The 23959-nt window shown below is 27.4% G+C and overlaps 2 protein-coding genes and 1 long non-coding RNA gene across 4 annotated transcripts; 1 reads left to right on the top strand and 2 right to left on the bottom strand.

The window, feature by feature from the left end:
- Window positions 1-5226: 5226 nt before the first annotated feature.
- LOC114389718 (protein HEADING DATE 3A-like) lies at window positions 5227-10223 on the bottom strand. 2 transcript variants are annotated; one of them, XM_028350460.1, is made up of 4 exons: window positions 9946-10223; window positions 9092-9153; window positions 8924-8964; window positions 5227-5776 (listed from the first exon to the last, which is right to left on the bottom strand). In XM_028350460.1, exons 1-4 carry the CDS (start codon window positions 10144-10146, stop codon window positions 5550-5552), a joined length of 531 nt encoding a protein of 176 aa, XP_028206261.1. In that variant the 5' UTR covers window positions 10147-10223; the 3' UTR covers window positions 5227-5549. The 2 variants fall into 2 exon arrangements, with proteins under 2 accessions (XP_028206261.1, XP_028206262.1); XM_028350461.1 differs by having other exon boundaries at window positions 5227-5691; window positions 9946-10169.
- Window positions 6203-10248, top strand: LOC114389719. The gene is made up of 2 exons (XR_003661799.1): window positions 6203-6579; window positions 10055-10248. It is a non-coding gene; the product is annotated as an uncharacterized LOC114389719 (long non-coding RNA).
- Window positions 10249-16524: 6276 nt separating this feature from the next.
- LOC114389679 (omega-hydroxypalmitate O-feruloyl transferase-like) lies at window positions 16525-23562 on the bottom strand. The gene is made up of 2 exons (XM_028350413.1): window positions 22963-23562; window positions 16525-17603 (listed from the first exon to the last, which is right to left on the bottom strand). Exons 1-2 carry the CDS (start codon window positions 23428-23430, stop codon window positions 16698-16700), a joined length of 1374 nt encoding a protein of 457 aa, XP_028206214.1. The 5' UTR covers window positions 23431-23562; the 3' UTR covers window positions 16525-16697.
- Between the last annotated feature and the right edge of the window lie 397 nt (window positions 23563-23959).

Genomic DNA, 23959 nt, shown 5'->3' with positions numbered 1-23959 from the left:
TCTTTATTTAAAATGTGTATATTGTTCTATTGAACCTAAATATGTGAAAACACCTTAAGTTAAGAATTTGAGTGAAAATCACATATAAATCATAAGACATTCGAGAGATATCCTAATTCTCATTAACAAGTTATTGAACTAATAATATTTCAAAAGGAAAGTTTATGCCAAATCAAATAGTCTAAGAGAGTAAGTGTGGAATAATTGAAGATCTAAGGAACCTTGAAACAAGATGGTTTTTTCACAATAAATTGGACGAAAATAATAGAGTGATAAAGAAACAAGGCAAGGTCAATAGCTTAAGACTAATCAATAAAGCGTTAATTTCATAGAAACCTTTCACTATTGGCTAAATTAGAAGTTATCAAAACTATGTTTGCTTTTGCCACTCATAAAAACATTAAGCTCTTTCAAATAATTGTTAAGAACGCTTTTCTAAATGACTATAAAAGAGGAAGTATATGTAACTTATAGGACGATAAATAGTTAGTAAGCCCTTCCCTTACTAATTTTTGTATCATTTTGGTAAAAGCATAAAGGGTAAAAGTACCGATCGATAGGGTGCTATATTTTTTAAAAAGTATCGTTTGGAGGTAGATTTTAAATTAATATTCGTTAACACATGTTACGATTTAAATTTTAAAAAAAAAATTAAAGTTGTAAAATTTTATATGACTTTAACTTTTTTTTAAAAAAAAAATATGACTTTAAAGTCGTAATAGTTTTTTTATGACTTAAAGTTGTAAAGTAAAACAATTTTTTTAAATTAGTTTACGACTTTAATTTTGTTTTTTCATATAAAATTGTAAATGATTTTTTATTTTAATTATTTAAAGAATTAATGTATGTTTTATTTAATATTTTTTTATCTTTTTGTATATTTTTTTATTTAATATATTTATTATATTTAATATTTTCTATATTTTTTATATGACTACCAACCTTACCAAATGTATGAATTCTATTTGAAGAGGAGTCTAAACATTGCCTATTACTATCATAGTGAAGGAAATATTTAATAAAATAAATTACTCATTTGCTACTGTTGGCATGAAAACCATAAATACGATGAAGGCATAACATAGGTACTATGAAGAGATATATGTCATGATACAAAAAAATCGACACATTACTTGTTTCAAAAAATATAGAAAATATTTTAAAAATAATATAAAAAATATGGAAAATATTAAATATAATAAATATATTAAATAATTAAGACAATATACAAAAAATATAATAAATATCAAATAAAACATACATTAATTCTTTAAATAATTAAAATAAAAAATATTTACGATTTTATAGAAAAACAAAATTGAAGTCGTAAACTAACTTACGACTTCAATATAAAAAAAATAATTTACTTTACGATTTTAAAGTCGTAAAAACAAAAAAAAAAACTATTACAACTTTAATGTTATATTCTTAAAAAAAATTAAAGTCGCAGAAAATTTTACGACTTCAATGTCTTAAAAAAAATAGAAGTCATAGCAAGTATTACGACTTTCAATTCAAAAGTCGTAACCCTGTTACGACTTATCCCTAAACAGGCATTAATTTAAAATCTACCCCAAATGGTAAATTTTAAAAAAATGCTCCCTTTTGATACTTTTGTGCGTCAAAAGAGGCTTTGTTGTAAAGAATATGTGAGTGTTTATTTGAATAAGCAAGTGTAAAGAGAGACAACTTGAAGTTAAACCAAAAGTGATCCAAGAAAGAATACAATGTAACTTATGATAAGTTATAGTGAAATTTAATAATGTGCTAAGAACTAGACATGATCTTAACGGTAAAGAATGGATCAATCATGAGATTTTTGGTGTCTTTGACAAATAAAAAAAAATATTCTCTTGATCATTTAAATATTATTCTTCCAATTTTTTGTTACATAACTCACTAATAATCTGATCAAAATATTTTTTTTAAGAATATCATTCTCAATAAATATCATGCATAAAGTTTGATTTCTTCAAATAAAATTGCATCATCAAGTTAATAAGAATTATCATGTTTTAGAAAAAAAAATTTATTAGTTTCTTTTATGTTCATGTCTTATCTCTCTATATTATATAATATATTTTTTACATTTCATAATTATATATTTTTAAATTTTTAAGACCTAATTTTTATTTTTATAATTATTATAGAGCCCACTGAATATTTGAAATCGCCTGTCTGCCACAAAAGATATGAGGATAAAATACCATGAAATGGCTTAATAATAATACGGGGCAAGGTTGACATGGGCCCACGGCAGTATTCAGTGTCTATCTTATCCAAGGAATCATCATAAATAAATATCTTATCCAAGGAATTGGATCGTATATTTCCCTCCTTTTTCTTTTTTGTTTTATGCAACGAAGTCCCCACGTATTCTGTGATGCTGCTACAATGAATATGGGAAAAGTCAAGTTGACAGGGAAAAACTTTTGTATGGTTTCTGTTGCGTTCAGGATCAAACACGACATAGTTGTAAAGAAAAAAGAATAAAATTAGACGGCAGAGGTACAGTAATATATATATATATAATATCATAGGATAATGATCATCTTATGTGAGAATATGAATGATTAATCCAAATCATTAGATTAAAATGAAATATTAAAATTAAAAGATTTTAAATTTAAATTAAAAACTTATTTAATTATAAAACCTATAATATTTATTAACAAAAAATTAAATATTTAAAGATTTAATTTGCGTTAAGATAGTCAACGCAATCATCATTACCATGATCGTTATCAGAATCATTGTCATCACTCTCGACATGATCGTCGTTGTTACCGTCACCACCACCATCACCAACGAGGATAGTGATAACAACAACAATCATGTTATTGATGACGACATGGTCATAACAACAATCACGGTGTTATTATTGGTGGCAACAGTAATAACGACAACTATCATGTTGGTGATGACAGTAGTTGGTGATCATAGTCATATGACATATTTTAAGATGTCATAAATTAATTTTTAAGACATTTGATTTTATATTTGGTGGTGAAAATCACGACAGTATGTTGATGACATCGACGATAATCATGCCAACAATGGTAATGATTGTAGTAACGATTTTAACATAAATTAAATCTCAAAATTGTTTAATTTTTTGTTTGGTGAATCTTATAGAAATTTTATATATGATTAAATAAAACTTTAATTTAAATTTAAAATATTTTAATATTAATATTTGATATTAATCTAACGGATGAGAATAATCTTTCTCATTCTCTCACATCACATCAGATGATGATTCTCGAGTATATATAAATGCTTTTCAATATGAAGATGTTATATTCTAATTGCTTTTCTATATAACCTATGGCAGATTCTCATAACGTCGGAGTCACACACCGAATCTAAGCTTCGAAGTTATACGTGAAATTAATTTTTTCGTATAAAAATCAATAAAAATTAAATTATTATTATTCAATGTTTTTACACTTAAATAAAAACCTATACTGAGAAACAAAATCCAATTGATCGTCTAAGAAGAAATCACTTAGTCGGTTGTTCAGATATTGACACGGCTGATTCAGTCACATTTAAGACCAACAAATCAATATCAATTCCATTTGATTGCTGAAATTGAATTTAAGCTTCCTTACTTTGAGCCAAAAAGGAGAATGGTTGGCACATGCAAGTTTGTTTTCATTGAGCATGCATTTCTTTAAGCCAAGCTTCCAACCGTGAAACTTCACACCTTTCTATATATATATAAACATATCAAAAAGTTGTTTTTGGCATGCAAGTGTGTGGATTTGCGAGAGAATGAGTACATGGTTTAAGGGAAGAAGATACGGCGTTTGAAAGGTGGTGGACGAAAAACATGAAAATAAGAAAAGGTTTGGGTTCCTATGGGTAGGTTAATTTGTGGATAAAGATGGTACATTAAGTATTTACTATGAGGGTCTATGGGGTCTTGTTCATAATTAAGAGGAATTTAGGGGTAAGGGAAGAAGACTTTGTTGATGCATGGTTTTGGAACAAGAATGGTACATAGTGTGGAGGAGGAGGGTGACTGGGGGCAACCATTGATTGGGTTTTCAAAAATTGAGGATGAATAGGAGATGTCATGGTGTCAAACAAATTCTCTCATTATTAGATTTGTTCATTATTAGATTTGTTTAAACTCCGATGTATTAGTGTTGGTTCACGTCTAATATATTTATGATTATTCATTTTACAGTATTACTCTAACTTAGCATGAAAATACTGTTTTTCCTATGTTTTATAAGTCTCCGATAAAAGAGTAAAGTTATTGGACTTCATATATCCGTGATTCAGAAAATGAAGAAAAAATGGGAGACCAGCTTTTGTTTCTATACCAATTTGGCTTTTTAGTTTTCACTTATTGCTATATGTCATCTTGAAATAAACCTTTTTTGGTACACATGAGAAAATCTGATGCACATGCATGTTCCTTCAATGGCTTTGTTGACCATATCATATTGTATAAATTAACTTCATGTTAAAAAAAATCAGATTTCACCACGGTGTTAATTAAGTTGTAATGCAGTTTATATGAACCCATTAAAAGTAATTACTAATTACTTTATGCAATTGATATTTTATCAATATTCCGTCCACATTAGGGTTAGAGACGAAATGTATTTTATTTCATAATACTTGAAAATTAGTCGGAGAACAATATTTGTAACATGATATTGAAACATATCAGACAAGAGAAATATATATATTCCAGTCAATATCTTCAGGAATCCGTCTTCAATTCATTTTTCATATCTTGCACTCGATGACTTTGAGGTTATATTTGGTTCATTCATTTCCTTTGGACCACTTGTAAAAATGTTCCTTATCATTTTAGGATCATTTTCTACACCCACACAAATCCGAAAGTTACGTGAATCCACCTTATATATAAGTCGAAAACTACGTGTCTAAGATATAGTCCACAAAAACCTCCCATTATTAGTGCTTTCTTATTCAAAATTTATGTGTTGTTCTTGATAGTATGTGATTCCCAGAGAATTTTTTCTTTCCTGAAAAGTGAAGATATAACCATAAAATATACCTTGCAAGTACATATATATTAGATCATATAATATAACCTAGTCGTGTTTTATATATATATATATATAAGCTAGCTAAACGATTTTAATTTATTAAAGAGCTAATCTTAAGTACAATTAGTGCTAAAGAAAGTTTTCATCATACTTGTTAATAGCACAATCCCATAGACTATCATGGATAGTAAGCAAAAGTATAAATACTCCATCACTTTAACTTATGCTCGAGTTATATTTTCCACTTTACGTATATCAGATATCTTTAACATTCTTCAACTGATAATACAAATAAGAAAAATGAACCTAGATGCTTCAGTTTCATTTATGTGTATATGCAGAGTACTTGCTGCTACCAACTGAGCTAGCAATTTATTTCACTGTATGCTCAGTTTAATTAAGTTGAAAAACACTCATTTACTACTAAAGAGTGTGGGAGATTGCCAATTAATATTTCTGAAACCCTCAACGAAGCTTATACTACTTTATTTTTTCAATAATATAAAGTACTTTTTCTTAGTATAACCTCCTTCCACCAGAACCAGATTCCCTCTGAATGTTGAAATAGACAGCAGCAACTGGCAATCCAAGGTTGTAAAGTTCAGCAAATTCTTTAGTGTTGAAATTCTGGCGCCATCCTGGTGCATACACGGTCTCCCTACCCAGTTGACGAAATAACACAAACACCAAACGATGAATCCCCATCATTGGTCTTGGACTTTCATATGTTACAACCTCATGGCCTTTGCAAATAATGCATATTTATCGTTACAATACCCACAATATAAAATAATTTTATATGATCAATAAATTTATTAATTTTTATAATAATTATATTAAAAGTTATATATATGTGATTTCTACTTGATCTACTTTGACGCTCATTAAACTCTTATGATTTATATACATGCAATGATAATATATTTCAGTTTGATTGTCAAACATAAAATAGTACTATATTTCTTCTTAGATAAGGTATTGTATTAATAATGTTCAGACATGTATGGTCCTACTACTGCTGTCCTAACGTTTTAGAAAGGAGCCAAATCACCTAATCTTGTGTCCTTTTCCCTCTCTTCCAAATTAAAAAATAATACTTCAAAAATATAATAGCAATCAGAAGATAGAGTTGATTTTAATTAAGTACGTGTCATCCTCTAACTGAAGAGATAAGAAACTAAGGAAATTAAATAGGAAATGGGAACACGTAATTTCAATTCAGTGGAAATATCTTAGCATTTCGTACTGCAAAGGGCAGAAAGCCAGAAACACTCATACATACTGGTAAGCTCTGGTTTTAAAAAGCAGATAGATGATGGAAGCAGAATATTTTTCTTTTTTTTCTTTTTTTATGGAAAGATTGGGGGTTCACTAGAGATGATGGATCTCAAAATTCTTTAAAAAAATCAGAGGAATTTTTCTTATTTCAGATGAGAAGGATGTTAAGATTGCTTACCTTGGTGAGTAGGTTGATGGGGTATGGTTGAAGTGAAAGTTTAAATGGAGGAGGGTTCTTTTTCACTTAGAAAGAACACATTTTGTCAAGGTGATGAATTTATTGAATTATATATGATGCTGAGTTTTGGTCAATAAGATGTTTGGAAATGGAGTTTAAACAAATCTAATTCTTATTCTTTTAACTCCCCTTATTTAAATTTGCTTCAACAAGTTATGAAGCTTTTTCTATGATGTTCTATAACTCTGTAAATCCTATGAAGGTTTTAGAGCTATCTTGCCAACAAAAGGTAGTTTATTCAATAGGAATATTCTCCTTTAGTCACAGTAGTTGCTTTGTGTCTTTTTTCTTGAACTGAATGAATCTTCTCATCTTTTTGCACATGATCATGCATGCACTTTAAGAATTCGGATGGCTACATATATTCTTACTTGAGTTCTGATGGAAGAGAGAAATTAAACAAGACTTCAATGCTTATATGGTTCATAATTTGGCTAATTTGGTTGCATATTTTGAATCTTAATAATCAGGTAAAACATATATATTCTTAATTCTTGTAAATATATATGGCTTAATTAATGTAACCTATGTCTATCAATTTTTGTTTTGTCAGTTTTAATCCTCATAAATTTGATTTTTTTTTAAATGACCTGTATCTTCACTCATGATAATGTGTAATATGCATCGATGACTATATATGTTACATTACATGTTATTTAAGGATGGTTGTTGATGTAACATATATAGATGCATGTCATATATTATCACAAAGTAATGACAGAAGCATTTAAAAAAATAATATTTGTATATGAAGATTAAAACCAATAAAAACGTTTTTGAAACATCAAAACAAAAATTAATTTTCAATATTGAGTATCTGCTATATATTGTATGTATATATAAAAATAAATGTATGTTTGTGTGTATTTATACACATGTATAACTAACTGTATATATATATATATATATATATATATATATATATATATATATATATATATATATATATGCATATTTGGTTTTGTATAAAGATTTTTTTTATAAAAAAAAAAACAAAGAAACAACTTAAATATCTATCATAATAATCTCCGATTTTAATTGGGATTGTATGTTGGTCATCATCAGGTTTGCTGATCGTACTTTACAATATGATGCCCTAGTATCATATACTTATCTCTATCTGTTCTTCATTTTAAAGGTTGGCGTGATTGTAAGCTGGATTCTCTGGCAATAAAAATTAAAAATAAAACAAAATTCGAACCTTGAAGAAGGTACTTGTTGAGAGTCTTTTTAATTAGTCACTAAGCCTGACCATAATCATAGGATTAGTCTCAAATTACTAGTCAATGGAAAACACAGTCCACATTTAGCATTCCTACATCCATGCATAACGCATGCTTTGATACATCATGCATGCACCGTTTCAACATAACATTAGTATTTCACATTGTGTTAGCCAATGAATTAAAATTAAGCTACTTTTTTTTTTGGGGGGGGGGGGGGGGGGGTGTATTACTGGAGATTTAACTCTTAATTAACTAAATCATTTTTCTCTAATATAATTAAATAAAAATAATAATTCTAACAATTATAGATATAAATTAAAAAAGGTACTCAATAAAAAAGAATATTTATTATATCAAAAAAATAAAAATTATTTTAAAATATTTTGGACCACATTTATATTTTGATAAACTCGAACATCATTCATTTGTTGGAAAGGAGATGTACTGCTCCAAAGGACAAAAGATAAACTTTTAAGATAAAGTTGATGGAACCTTGTAGAATATCCATAATTTAAATCCCTTCCACTATATATACTCAGTAAAATAATTATTAATGGGGATCTTCTTATTATCACATAACACACTTGATTCCAAAACTTACGAGTTTAGGAATCAGTGTTCAATAAAATTTCTAATACCTTCGTCAGTTAAGATAATTAATAATAATGTTTTTGAAAAGCTGAGTTCCTATCAATTTAAATAATTAGAAATCATAAATCACTAATACACTTAGCATATGTGTCCATTTGTTAAAGAAATTAAACAGCTAGCAAGCAAACATTGTGCGTTTGACACAGAATACAAGCGAGGGTGAATTTGAATAAGTAATCAATCATGTTTCTATCAGTTTTTATTTTATTTTTTGTGCTTATTAGTTTGGTAACTAATAGCATGCATTTTACTTGGTTCAATTATACTTTAATTTAAAATATTTTTTCTTGTTTTGATATATGATTATTTACTTGTTCAGACCAAGCCAGTAATAGACTTCATACATAAAAATACAATATGTGAACTAATTTTTTTTATCAGTATATGCACATAAATAAAACTCACTAATTTTAAATTAAAAATAATGGTTTGAATAGGTTTAACTTTAAGCACAGAAAATTATAGGTTTTAAAAATGGAAAAACATCATATACGTACCGAAACTAGCCCCTGTTGTTGCTGGGATATCAGTCACCAACCTGACACATTGAGAGAAGATAGGGGTATAATATTACAACATTAAGCTAGAAAAACTCATAAATGTATAGTTCAGTTCATATATATGTTTGCATTCATGGCGTGTTTAAACAAAAATTTGTGGCTCACCAATGGAGGTATTCTCTCAAATTGGGGTCACTTGGGCTAGGTGCATCGGGATCAACCGCAATCTGTTAATAAAATGAAATGAAATCAAGTTGGATTAAGCTAGAAACTACTACTATATTGTAACATCTAATGATCCTCGATTGCACTAAGAATATATTGCATTAACTGCTTGTATCCGTATTTCAATTCTTGAAATTTTAGTAAGGTTTAAGTATGACTTTAAGTCCTATAAAATGAGTGGTGGGGTTTTCTTTACTTTACTTTCTGCAATGAGCAAATTTTTAGTTTTAATTTTTCTAAAATGATTGATTTTCATTCCTTTAAAATAAGATATCAATATTTTCAATCCCTAACTTACTTTAAGATACATAAATAATACATTAAAAAGAGATAGATAAATAATACTATTTATTTTGGGATGTAGAAAATATTATAAAGGTGTCCTCACATGTATGTACATGTCCACTTGAGAGGGTACTTGACCTTCCCTTAAACACAAACAATTAATGGATGCTATATCATATAATAGTAGTATGGATGGTCAAAAACAATAACGTCATATTCTTAGAAAAAGAAAAAGAAAATCAATTTCTTTTTACAAATATTAAAAATAAAATTTGCTCATTTTAATGAAACTAAAATCATATTTAAATTTTTTACTAATAATTATGAGATTGTTTGAATACAAAGTTAAAAGAGTTTTTGAGAGTTTCTCCATTAAAAAAAGTTTTATATTTTCAATAGAAAAACTCACAAAAATTATTCTAGCTTGGTATAAAAAATTACTACTACAATTTAAAATCACTATAAATATGAACAACAAAAAGAGTACTTGGACAAAATTAATGAGTTACCAAAGTATAGAAGTTCCTGAGGTCATCACCACCGATATTTACCCTTGGTTGGTTGACAACTTGTGAGGGTTTGAATTCACATCCATTGCTGACATCTCTGTTATTGTAGGTAACCCTCATAGGAATAGAATATTCAAAAGGATCCAATACATCCCCAATTACTCCCCCAACAACGAGAGGATCCCTACTTCCACTAGGCATGGGATAGTGTGCACACTAGTTTACTCAAAATTTGGCTTATGCTTTCTTATATACTCGTTTGCTTTGTTATGAATTATGAACCCCGATATGAAGTCTTCTCTATTTATACTTAGTCAATAGCCTCGATTCCATTGTGTTTGAAGTGATATGCTTTCGCTTTCAAAATAATAAAGAGATCTTGACGGGTATTTTACATATATGGGTCAATTTTTAAAAAATATTACAAATGGATAAATTTTAAAAATATTAAGGATATGAATAAGTCATGTTTTAGAACACGACTTCAAATAATAAAAGTCATGTTTTAAAACACGACTTTCGAAAGAATTTTCTTAAAAAGAAAATACTAAATTCGTATTTTAAAACTGATCACCTCGTTTTTTTCAAACATTTTCACATCCCTTCCATCTTCTCATTTTCTCTCTTCCATTGCTCCTCCTTGTCTTTCATTGCCTTCTCCATGTGATCGGTTCTTGCACCTCATAGCTTCTTTTCCAACAATATATATTTCACCTTTTATTTTTTTTCACGTTACTTATTTAATGGAAACTAGATTCCGTAATGTATGACTACACAACAAAAACATAGTTTCTATATGAAACAGAAACCATTTTTTGTCAATTAATTGGCAACACTTGAGTGAAAAAAGGAGCAGCAAAACGCTACCAGAGAAAAAAAAAGACAAGAACTCACATGGAGGAGCAACGGAAGAGCAATGGGGTGAGGAGGAGGGCAATTTAGGTATTATATAAAACTTTTAAAAAATATTGAAAAGAGTAAGAACTAAGAAGGGTGGGAGCTACAAATAGCAACCCTAAGTTTTCAGTTTCCCTACTAAATAATAAAATAGATTACATGCCTTGATTAAATAGAAACTCATTATGATCCAAAAACTTATTGTGCCAAAATCTTTATATTTATCACGCTGCTAGAAATTTCTGAAATTTCTATATACATAAATGTTCCCCACTAATTGTCGTGACATGTGACACGAATTAGAAAAATTAAATAAATTTCACGACCCCAATAACTTTAAGTTAATAGATTCCGATCCATGTCAATGTATATAAGAATCACCTTTATATATTCCTCATATCTGTCATTCCCATCATGCATTAGAAATTCATTCCCTATAAACATTTCCTTCCCTTCTCGTCCTTTATAGCTTTTCCCTCTCAATTAAGAATCATTGATTGACTTTCGAAGTTCGAACTCTTAAAAAAGTTCAGCTTTTCAGTAGCCCTTCCCCACCCGGAACAGATGAATATTCGATTCTAACGTTTCTATTCTAGAAACATCATCAATTTTGTTTGTAGGAATGATATATTCTCCTCTATATGGTGAACGAATATCTATCTGCACTTCTTCATCACTTTGGATTCGCGTTTCATGCGTGGCTTAATCTATCGAAGGATCTATCTTGTGTTTTTCGGCCAATATCTTGAATCAAAAGCACCCTTTTCTTTATCTGTTGAGCACGGTTTGATGGTCCAAATTAAACGCGAAGGAAGCACGTAAAAAAATCTTGGTTAAGAAGTTTTTACGCGTGTCTATATATATAAATAAGCTTTCAAAGTAACTAATAAGAGATTAAAGTGTTGCGTGCATGTTCAGAGACTTCATGGGTCCTTTTGTAGTGCAAATATGCCGATTTGCCTCCCACATGCACTGTCATGATCGGCTTTGTAAACCTTTTACTTTGTGATTTAATAAAATTATTTTGAATTTCAAAATCAAATTAAAAGCTTAGTGTTGTTTTTAATGGGCCAATTACAAAATTTATGTGATTTCCATTTTTATTTTAACTATTAGACTGTTTACCATTAAATAATTTTAATTACCACTTTGATTTTGTTTTATTACATACGTTAATTTGTCTCAAAGTAATTTGTTTATTATATAATGAGTTTCTTTCTGTTTTAGAAAAAAAAAAAAAAAACTCTCATATCTTCTTTTCTCTATGTTCCTCTCTCTCTCTCTTTGTTTTTTGGTTCAAAATATAACTTGTTAGTTCTATAGTCTAAATGTATCTAAAAAGTTTTTGTTATACATTGAAAGACTTGTGTGAAATATCAAAGATAAGTCGTGTAGGATAATAATTATACACATCTCATGAACTAATTATTCGTGCTTCTCACCCTTATTTACAAGACTTATCAGCATTATAATAAAACAAGAATATTAAATTAGGAGTCTAATATTATATATTTCAGAATAAAACACCTAGCTCAAAACATAAAACTGTATATTTCATACAAAGGAAGAATCTATTACTCACATATCCTAGGATAGGAAATAAGGGGAAAATAATTTACTTTTATGACATTAAGTTAAATAGATTAAATAATATATTTTAATGTAAGAGATGAGAATATGATTGACTAATATTGTGTAAAAGATAATTTGGTAAAAGATAATTTGGTTAGTAACATAATTTATAACATTTTTCATATAAATATTTTTATTACAAATTCATGAAGGTTTTAAATAACATATAAAATGATTATTGATATTTGTAGTCTTTAATCTTTTCAAAAAGAAATTTAGTTTATTTCACGCATAAATACATTTTGTATTATATATGTTATTAAATTATTTTAAAAACATAAAATTATATTTTTTACAAAATTTGATATTTATATTTTTATTGAATGGTCTTTAATTTTGGCACAAAATCTAGTTATAAATTTAACTTAATCATATCATTAGTCAATATAAAACTAAATTATTAAATAATTATCTTTAAGTTACACATGAGACAATTCAAAAAGGCTACATCTAAGACGGACCAAGAAGTATTTGGAATTAAGGTTACTTTTCAATTAGTATTTAATATTTATAAATAAATAAAAACACAATTTTTACATGAAAAAAATCACGAAAAATTGTGACAAGAAAGATGATTCTTAACCTCCACTGAAAAGATAATAGTGGGCAACAAATTCCAGCACCACTCATCTATTCCATCCATATTAGCAGACCAGTCCAAAATGCATTGGCCAATTGGTCACACTATATATCCTTTGTTAGGATAAACATTTACAGCAATTGTATCTCTTCTCTTCTTCATTGGCCCTCGAGAAAGAGCCTTTTCAGTACTAGAGAATTTTGCTGCATTAACTTTTTTCTCAATTGGTTGCCAAGAAAGATATTCTTGGACCAACAGTTGCGTTGCTGCAATCTTTTATCACTTTTTTATTGGTCGCGAAAAAAGAGCCCACTTTTTCTTTTAATTTATTTAAGAAACTCTACCTCCATTTTTATCCTAAACAAACCAACAACTTAAGCTGATAAAAAAAAAAAAAAAAAAAAACAAAACAACAACTTCAAGTAAAATCATTCAATGGAATTATAAATCGTTTATTAATAAAGAATATATCAGACTAAAACTTATTTTAATATATTAGTTTAACGTTAATTGTAACTATAATACGTGATTAATTAACTGAGCTCATTAGCTGGTTGATAAAAAAAAATATAAAAAAACCCTTTTGAAAACCATACATCTTGTTTGTTGGCCACCAAATTAAATGCTAAAATGAAAATGAAACATGGTGTAACATCTTATACCATAATGGTAAATATATAAAAATCTATCTATTAATTTATACCTTTAACTTTCATTTTGGTCTAACATCTTATACCATTTAAATAATTGCTTGGCTCTAATTGAAAATTGCAATTTCTTGTGGTACTTCTGTTCTCATACAGCATCTATTGGCAAAAAAAGTCATCTTTTCATGGTGACCTCAGTTGGTTTATCTCCTTTGGTTCCTCCAATAGCTATGTAGAAATGAGGAATCTAATTAAAATGAAGATTAATATATGTGAAAGTGACTTGAATGTTAATCATTTTTTGAACTTTATCGTTTCCCATCACCCTTAGCCCTTTTCCCAATCTGTGGAAGAACGAAAGAGAATTGGGTTCAGAATCACTATCGAATATTGGAAAGCAAATTTGCTTTGGAGGATCCCCAACACCAACAATTCATTTTAGAATACGGATCCTATGATGCTCCAAAAGAAACCGAAAGAAGTGAAGTTATCCCTCCAACCATTTAAATTTATCAAATTATATATGTCTACATTAATATTAATTACACAAGAAAGTAATGTTAATTTTTGCAAATTAACATCCTCTCATACACAGCAATGGTGCCTCATCATATTGCAAATGAGATTGATATCATTAGAAAATTTACGGGCTAAGAGTGGTTCTTCCATAGTTATCTTGTCCGTAATACTATTCGATACGGATACAGATATACATTATGCAACCTTACAAAATATTAGTACGTGGAAGATATATATATATATATATATATATATATATATATATATATATGGTATGCTTGGATACCCTATTTAGGTCTACAACAATATGTAATATGTTAAGTATTAACAACAACAAAAAATTGTTTTTATTTTAAATATAAGAAAATCAAAACTAAATTTTTCTTATTGAGATTATCTTTAAAATATTTTTCATTTAATAATGTCAAAGATATTTTTTTATACTTGACGTCAAGTTACAATGAATGATAATTTAGGGAAAAAAATTATTATTTTTAATTAAAATTGACATAATTTAATGAAGTTAAGTAATTTTTTAATAAATGTAAAATAATTTTTTCTTACAATTGAGATCAGAAGGAGTATATTTTATTGATAAAAAAATTATCTAATTAAAACTTAGTATAATGTAAAATATAAAACATCAAGAATAAAACTTAACTTAAAGGATATATATGATCATTTTGATCCATCGACATGTAAATTGGTGAAAATTTCATCTTTTTGAAAGAAAAAAAATTGAAATGTGTAAAATATACTACAATTACATCATTAATTGTGAGAGTTAACTTAAAGAAAACTACATATATCATCCATTGTGGAAGTTTATTTAAATCCTTACATATGTCAGAGTTTATTTAAAGAAAATTAAAAATTTTCTCAAACTAATTTCCTTGAATTATGTTCTAAGAAGAAATAATTTTTAGAAGGAAAGATTTTAACTATTAGTAGAGCTATGCTTGTAACACCTCAATTTTTACCGATTTCTATTTTTGAATTATTCAAAAATAGTATTTAACAATCTACTAAGGATCGGTAATACTGAAATGCATCATTTTATTTTTTTTTATACAGGGGAAAGAAAACTACACCATTTTATTTAGATTACTGAGTACTATCTGAATGATTTTTTAATATTTTTTTGATTGAAACCTAAAAAAATAACTAAAATGACCACAAAACCTATATACTTATTTCTTTTAGCATAAAATGGTTAAGAATAAAGAAAAATATATTTTAAGCTTGGAATAATAACAGTATATTTAAGAATTTTTTTGAGAATATTCCATTTTTTGTATAAAATGCCCCTAATTGACTATATATACTTCATCATCTCTTTAAGTTGGAAAAATTATGAAAAAAAATTATATAATCCATATTTTTGAGTGAGGAATAACTTAGTAAAATTATTAAATTTGAAATTTGATTGAGTTAAATGAAATAAAAATTACATAATTGTCCTTGATTATTTGAAGTTGACAAAAATATCCCTAGAGACCTACCTATATGACTAGTTTAATTTACTATTTACAAATTATTTTCATTTATTAAATTATTTCTACACTTGTTGAATTATTTTCGTAACTAAAGTTGGTTGAGTCAATGTATAATGCCACGAGGCATTACAGAAAGGCAATATTAGCTTATTTTGAAGATATTTTATTTACCTTAAACCAAAATGAGTTCTCTTATACGTGAGCGTATTAAAGTGATCTTATGCTTGTATTTATTGTAGTGGGCCGAAGTCAACATTTTACCTAGTAGATTGGGCTAACTTATTACCTTTGGGCCATGGTGGTCAATTTAGTATATTGGAACTAAAAAACCTAGTTTCTTACACCTACATATTACAAATTAGATCAACATTAATTAGATCTAGAAATGAAATAAAATTATATGATCTTTTACATTAATATATCCAAAGAAATTACAAATTTTATTAACTTTTACAGGAAATTATTTACATTATTAACTTTCAAAGCTTAATTAAATATAGAACTTAAAACTGGATATAGGATAAAATGTTGATAATTTTAAATGCAGACCCAAGTAAAAAAAGAAAAACAAATTAAGAATCAAACTGAAATTCAAAGAACATTTGGTGAAAGATTTGAAGTTAGTTAATTAGGGATTGAATTTGTGATTTTGTCATAGTTATACAACATGTGAATATAACATCAAATTGCAACGAATTGATCAATCTCCTAGCTCATACTAGTGGAAAATATAATCTTGAAATATATATATATATATATATATATATATATATATATATATATAACTGCATTATTTGTACCATTCATATTAAAACCCAAAAAGAATCATACTTTATTACATAACAACTAGCGAATAGCTAAAGATATCATATTAATAAGGATATCAATAGAGGGAGAGACATAATTCTCAAGTCATGAACTTAAGCATGCATGGAATCTTTCCATTTCCATAGGAGGAGGAAGAAAGACCCATCATTTCCCTCAATGTGAAGTCAAGAACTTGTTGAAGAGCCCATGGAATTTTTCCATTTCCTTAGGAGGAAGAGCCACAATAATACTCACCCCTTCACCTCCACCAACCGGAGGAAACAACAAAATAATATCCTTCTTATGATACACCACTGGGCAACAATACTTTGGCTTCCCCCACGGATACTCCACTTCCTCAAACCCTAATCTCCACCATGAAGACACCAAAACCTCCCCATTGGGAAACCCATTGTTTATCTCTCCCCAATCTATGATAGATCTTGCATACTCATTTGTCATCCTAGTTGCTCCCTCACGCACCATTTCAACTAGCTTCATAAAAGGCCATTCTTCTAGCTCCTTACACTTTGCCGTGGCATAAGCAGTTAACACTGCGTTACCCGCGTATGATTTAGGCAATGGAGGGTTCAATCTTGAACGTATATCTACAGCATATAGTATAGTTGATGACCTATTAGGGTTCTCATCATTGTAGCACGAAAGTGCCTTGCATCTCCATATGTAGGCAGTGATAACGTTAAAGCCAGTGACACATTTAGTACTTAGGCCACCACTAATTGAAGAATTCCTAGCCTCTTCCTTCAATTTTGTGATGTCGTTTGATGTTAGTTTGAAGACCTTGAAATCAAGTTGTTCGGTGGAGGCCTCAAAGATGTTGGACTCGGGGCATGTTGGGAGCTGGTCACTTAGCTTGAGCATCTCAGGATGTGGGAAGGTGACACGTGGTGGGGATCGAGCGGCTAGGAGGTGCCTGTCATGGCAGGGCGTGACAGCCAAGGGCTTCTTAGCAGCTATTGAAGCAATGTTGTCTAGGAAGGTTTTGAAGCTGAGGCCATCAAAGGTGGTGTGGCTAGTAGAGATGCCAATTGCAAAACCACCACACTTGAAGGATGTCACCTATGTGAGAAACAATGTAAATTAAGTCCTTCATTTTTATTTTTTATTTATTTATAAGAATCGAAGACAATATCAGGAATAAAATTAAAAATTTTATATAAGAAAAGTCAATATAAAAAATTATAACTTAAAAATAATATTTAAACTTTTACATGCATGATATTTAAAAGAAATTTAATATACTTGTGTTGAACAAATATGTTATTGTGTTGAACATAAGAGAGATACTAATCAAAAAATACAACCAATACATAAGCATCCAAAGATCGATAACAAGAGGAGAACAAAGTATAAAAAGTTTCATTAAATTAAGTGAAAAGAAAGATTCATTATATTCAAAATACTTCAAAAGTAAATACTTGAATCACACATGAACAATTCTTAGAAAAGATGCTTATATAAGTTAACTAAGTATAGATGTATCATCAATAAACATAGAAATTGTAAATCTAAAAACAATATTACTAAAAGAAATCAATTATTTTGTTTTTTCAAAGCTCATTTTTCTATAAATTAATTATTTTATGAAAGGTACGAAGTTATTTTAAGTATTTTATAAATCCCTCCATTTCTATTTAAAGGAGTCAAATCAAGAGTGATGTTTGTTTCTTTTTACAATATCCAATTCATAATATTTTTTACAATTATTATTTTTATACTAAAATATTTCTAATTAATTATACTATAAATCAAACAATTATAACAAAGTGATGAGTATTAATGATAACGATGGTTTTGAAGAAAAAAAATTAAGACAAATGCATTTTTATTGCACTATGTTAATCATTTTTTTTAATCTTATTGAATTAGATTATTGAATCTAAATATAATTGTCAAATAGATAAAAGTAAAAAAATAAAAATAAAATCTCTTTTAGATAAAATATGTTAATAAAAAATTATTAAGGAGAACTTAGAGAATTAAGAAGAGGGGGCCAAAAAATAATATTGTATGCATCATACTTAATCAAGTGAGTTAGACTTTTTTAACAAATTAATTGGCTGATTAGATGTGATTTCCCAAGGCAACAAAATTTCCTTTTTATAAACTAAGTTTGAGTGAGTTATTCTTTAGGGTTTAGGGTAAAAATAACATTTGTGATTTTCTTTAGATAATGATTATGGTGGTTTAAAAAGACAAACATCTTTATATTATATAAAAAAAGATAAATAATATTGATCATATAATGATATTTTATAATATTACTTAGGTGATTTACTTAAGAAACAAATAAGTAATTCATGTCGATCAATAAATTTTTTTAAGTTAGTTAGTTTTAATTAATACTATCTTAAATTTATATCTATTCTAAAAACACTCATAAAATTAAATTATTTAAGTAACAAATATAATTAATAACTTTACTCATACTTAATTCAAAGTGTAATTTTTTCACCAATGATTGTGACTATTAATAGGTTAATAAGTGCATTAATTTGTATAGAGAATGAGTGAGTATCTCACTAATAAACTTTATAATTAATTAATGGTATAAAATAAATTAATGATTAATATATTTTTAAATTAATTTATGTTTCTTATAATCACAAATTATTATGTGTAATAAGTTTTTTGAATTTTATAATATCTATCTTAAAAGTCATAAATTTTTTTAAATTAATTGGTGATGTAAAATCTTTTAAATTAATTATGCATTTCTATTAAATTCTAAGGAGAATTTGTTCTAATATGAAATAAATAATTCTGAAATACTACATCCAAACATAAGATAGTTTTACTTATGTTAAAATATCATTCCATCAAGAAAAACTTTCATAAAAAAGGCTTTTCAAAAGCCAAATCATATCATCGTAAGAATATTGAGATTTTATTCAATAGAAAAATTAAATGTAGATATATTAAGTTAAAGCAAGCATTATTAATATTTTTCAGTAACTATTTTGAAATGCAAAAAGAAAAAAAAAAAGAGTATAAAAGTGTAATGTACAAAAGAGTTAATATCAGATAAATTCCTCTTTGAATAGAGCTCTTCAGTCTTTAAAGTTCAGCCGATTTTTCCGTTATCTAATATAAAGGACCGCTTTGAATGTTTGTCAAACTTATATATTGTATTGAAGGGATGTGATGTCAGTATCGGTAGACAATAAAATTAAATGAGACAACTCTATGTTTGTATTATTCAAGAGCAAAATAATACTACTTCCAACATACGTATATAAGAAACAAAAACATAATTCATTACTAATCTAATTTTTATATTAGATCTTTTGTGTAAGATGCTGAGAAAAAAAGAAAAAACTTTTGTGTAAGCGTTGGATCTCCCTTGTATACATCATCTATCCTCCCTGTTTATAAAAGTTATTATTGGTGATAAAAAAAATCTAATTCGTCAAGAACAACAAAAATAATTAAATTAGTTATTTTAAATAATAATATCATGAATTTTAAATTTATTCCAACACTATTCATAATATTAAATAATTTAAGTGGTAGTTGTATTTTAAAAGATATGTTTTTCAACCAATAAGTATATCTTATTTTGTTAATAGCTCCATAAATATATCTACTTTCATAGAAAATAAGTGTTTATTACTAATAGATCTCAAAATTAATTAAAGATAAAAAATTAATAATTAATACAATTAAAAGTGGTCATATATTTTTTATAATTATAACAAAAAAAATTATAGTTAAAATAAATTTAGTTTTAAAGTAAGCAAGTAATGTATCAAACAAGGTTGAGTCTCTTGGTGTAATTTTTTTGCTTTTTTAGCCAACTAGGTGTAAATTTATGCTACTTATCTTATTTGAGAAAATATGGGTATATAAAATAAAGCCGAAAGCAATACTACAATATATTATATTGGGCTAATGTATGTCAAGCTGCTGACCATAAATATCCATGTACAAGTTATAAAATAAAATTAGAGTCTAATGTCTATTTATTATCGTCTAATCATAAATTATTATTTAAATTATTTTAATATAATTATTTTAAAAATTAATAAATTATTTTATATAATAAATTATGATTAAATATTTGTACATTATCAATGTATAACATTTTTTTTTCATAAAATTATATATCCAATATATTAATGTTTCCACATTGTATTAATCGTTGTATTTAGTTCAAATGATTTGACAATATAAACCTTTCTTATACTGTCTTTTTCAATCATGAATTATAATATCAAGATATTTTATTAAATTATTTTTAATAATTAATTTAAACGGTCATAATTAAAATTTAATTGACGTTAAGTTTAAATTGTTTTACAAACTTTTAATCATTATATTCAAAATATTTGTTTTTGAAATAGAAAAGTCTTACATAGCATGTGGATATATATGGGTTAATTAAGGAGAACCAAGTGCATCAGGCACGTTGTCCATTTTCATCTTCATCCCTACTAAGGGAGAGGCAGGTAAAGAGGCACGGTGGGTTTGAAAGAAAAGTTATGAAAAATTAAAACCTAACCACATCCTTGTCGGGGTCAAGAAAATCCATGGAAAACTTTCTCTGAGATTTAGATAAATGAATCATTCTTGCTATTTTAATTTATTTAAAATATCCCCTTTATGGATCTATAACAAAATCTTTCTCTGAGATTTAACCTTTTCATGTATTTTTCTTTTTGTATTAGGTTATGCATTTTTTATATATTTTAATAAATACTATTAAATATGTAAAATTCTTAAATTATAGGAAGATAAATACAAAACTTTTATAAGATAAAATCATTTTATAAAGTCTAAGATATGCTGAAGTGGACGGCTGCAAAAGTGAATTAGCATTTGCGACATAGAAAGAGACATTCATTATTTTATTTTATTGTTGATAAAGAGACATTAATTCATTTAATTCAAGCTACTTCATAATATGACAGCAAACTGTATTGAAGGCTTTAATTTGCCTCTGGCCACAATTAGAACCAGAGGCTAGGGCCTAATAAAACCTCCACATGGAGGAGACACATAATTTGTCGCTAGCTATTAGAGCTAGAGGCCAAAATTTAATAAACCTTACACGTGGAGGCACATAAAAATAGAGTTGCCTAAAGCTTTATTTTCGCAAAAATGCAAAATTTTTGTTTTAAAAATTACTAAACTAAGTATATTTTAAGCTTAAATACAATTTTGATATCTTATTTTTGTTTAACTTGTAATTTCAGTTTTCCCATTTTAAAATAGATAAATTTAAGACCTCTTTGAATCACTTTTTTTTTTGTTTTTGATTTTAAAAATTGTTGTCAAAATCAATTTTAAACTACTGGCAAATCCATTTCTCATCCAAAGTTTAGGAAGTCTAAAAAATTGTTTCCAAAAACCTTGTTTTAAAAAGAAAAAAACAATTTTTTTTTATCATAAATGCTTCCTCTCAAAAGTCCGATGAGATGTGCCAGATGCTAAGAGTGCGTTTGGTTCGTATTTTTATTTTCTGTTTTCATTTCCTGTTTTTATTTTTTGAAAATTATTTTCATTTTCAAAATATTAGAATTTTGAAAACATGTTTGATTTGACTTCTTGTTTCTGTTTTCAAGAAATAAAACACTGAAAATGTGTTTTCAAAAGGAAATGTATTTTTAGATTTGCTTAAAATTACATTACTTGTCATCGCGTTTTCATTTCACCCAAAACGAGATTCATGGTTTCAACTGAAAACGAGATTTTATTGTTTCCAGTTTTTAGTTCGTTTGAAAAAAATATTTTCACTGAAAATATTTTCAAAAGTCTAACCAAATGCATTTTCATCATCATTTTCTATTTCCAATCAAAATAAAAACAGAAAACAACTAAACCAAACACCCTCTAAAGTTTTTGGCTCACTTCATATACAACAAAATAGTTCAAAAACTAAAAACTCTTTTTAAAAAGAATAATCAAACAGACCCTTGGTTTCTTATTTTTTTTATAAAAAAAAATCACAATTTTAACTTAATTCTTAATTTTGCCTATATATATTTTTTAGTCCAATTGAATCTAGAGCTTACATATTAATTTCAGATATCATCAATATCTTTATATATAATTATCATATTTAATTATTTCCATTTTTTACCTATTCATTTTAGATATCATCACTGTAATGATTTCAAGGAAGAAATGAAAATAATTTTATATGATACTTAAATAACATAGAGGATTACTAACTTACCAATTTACTATTTAACACATTATTCTTCCTAATACACTTTCTATTATTAGTAAAAATTAAATTATTAGAAATTGCAAAATTATAAGTAGAATCCATCATAAGAAATAAAATCGACAATAATTTATAAATTTCAATTAATAATAAAAATGTACGTTTAAAAAATGTTAAAGAACATATTAATAACATATCTTTTCAAATAAAATGAAAATGATAATGATGTAAAGGATAATTTATGTGTACCTGGGCAACACAGAGTGGAACATCACCATCTTTAAGAAAATCCTTATTCTGATGTACCAATTGTGCAAAAGCTGGATTTGGATAATCCAAGTCCCCTATCTGATCCAAATTGTACTCGCTGGAAGCCACCACGAATCCAGCTCCCTCTGGATTACAATCCATCTCCAATCTTTTGGTGTCATAGTTTAGCTTCAATCTTCCACCCAAGAAGTCATAAACCACAAGGGCATCCTCTAGGGCATTCTTGAGCCTCTCATTCACAACATGAGGAGGAAAATCTTTGTGGGCACCAAAGAAGTGAACCGTTTCCACATCAAAGTTGAGGACCTTGTCAATGTTTGACAAGAAAAGGGACTTTCTCTCAATCTCTTTGGATGGAAAAATCATGGAGGCATTGTGGATGGTCACCTTCAGGTCTTTAAGTAGAGGTGGAGGAGGAGCATCATGGTTGTTATTAGAGGTTTCCATCTTTTTGTCTGACTCAAGTGTTTGTGGGTTTGTTGTTGAAGTGGGTGTTTTTTAATTTATAGCAATAGCATGCACCCCATTCCCTTGTACCAACGTAGTTCAAACAAGTAGAGGTCATGATTCTGACATGAAAGCATGTAAATAAAGGAAAAGCAAGTGATTCAATGTGTTATGATGTGAATTGTAAGATTAAAATGAAAAATGTGTCTTAGACAATTTTGAGTTATTTAACTTGAGGAAAAAAAACATAAATGATTGATTTAATAATAATATTATAAGAAGAAAAAAGATAAAGAGAAAAAAAAAATTATTGATTAAATATTAAAAAAATTGATTATCAAAATATATTCAGTCGATTAAAAATTCATGCTAGCTAATACGTATGTGTCGACAAATCAAGTGCTAGCAAACTTGCCCATATTTCTGAAAGGAAAATGCCGAATAGGAAAAATGATTATCTGACTCCTCAAAGGATTTTGGAAAAAAAGATACAACTAAGATCAGTGATATGACTTAATAAAACAAAATA

The sequence above is a fragment of the Glycine soja genome, chromosome 16 (genome assembly GCF_004193775.1).
Source record: "Glycine soja cultivar W05 chromosome 16, ASM419377v2, whole genome shotgun sequence".
Taxonomy (NCBI): Eukaryota; Viridiplantae; Streptophyta; class Magnoliopsida; order Fabales; family Fabaceae; genus Glycine; species Glycine soja.
The sequence above is the reverse complement of the archived record's forward strand: the minus strand, read 5'-3'. Positions and strand labels throughout refer to the sequence as shown.

What these genes read in the sequence shown, in the direction of transcription:
- LOC114389718 (XM_028350460.1), bottom strand. Translation starts at nt 10,146, where the DNA reads ATGCCTAGTGGAAGTAGGGATCCTCTCGTTGTTGGGGGAGTAATTGGG. An exon ending in TTGAGAGAATACCTCCATTG is followed by an intron (nt 8,965 to 9,091) that starts GTGAGCCACAAA and finishes TCAATGTGTCAG; the next exon opens with GTTGGTGACTGATATCCCAG. An exon ending in AACAACAGGGGCTAGTTTCG is followed by an intron (nt 5,777 to 8,923) that starts GTACGTATATGA and finishes TTATTTGCAAAG; the next exon opens with GCCATGAGGTTGTAACATAT.
- LOC114389679 (XM_028350413.1), bottom strand. Translation starts at nt 23,430, where the DNA reads ATGGAAACCTCTAATAACAACCATGATGCTCCTCCTCCACCTCTACTT. An exon ending in TTCCACTCTGTGTTGCCCAG is followed by an intron (nt 17,604 to 22,962) that starts GTACACATAAAT and finishes TTTCTCACATAG; the next exon opens with GTGACATCCTTCAAGTGTGG.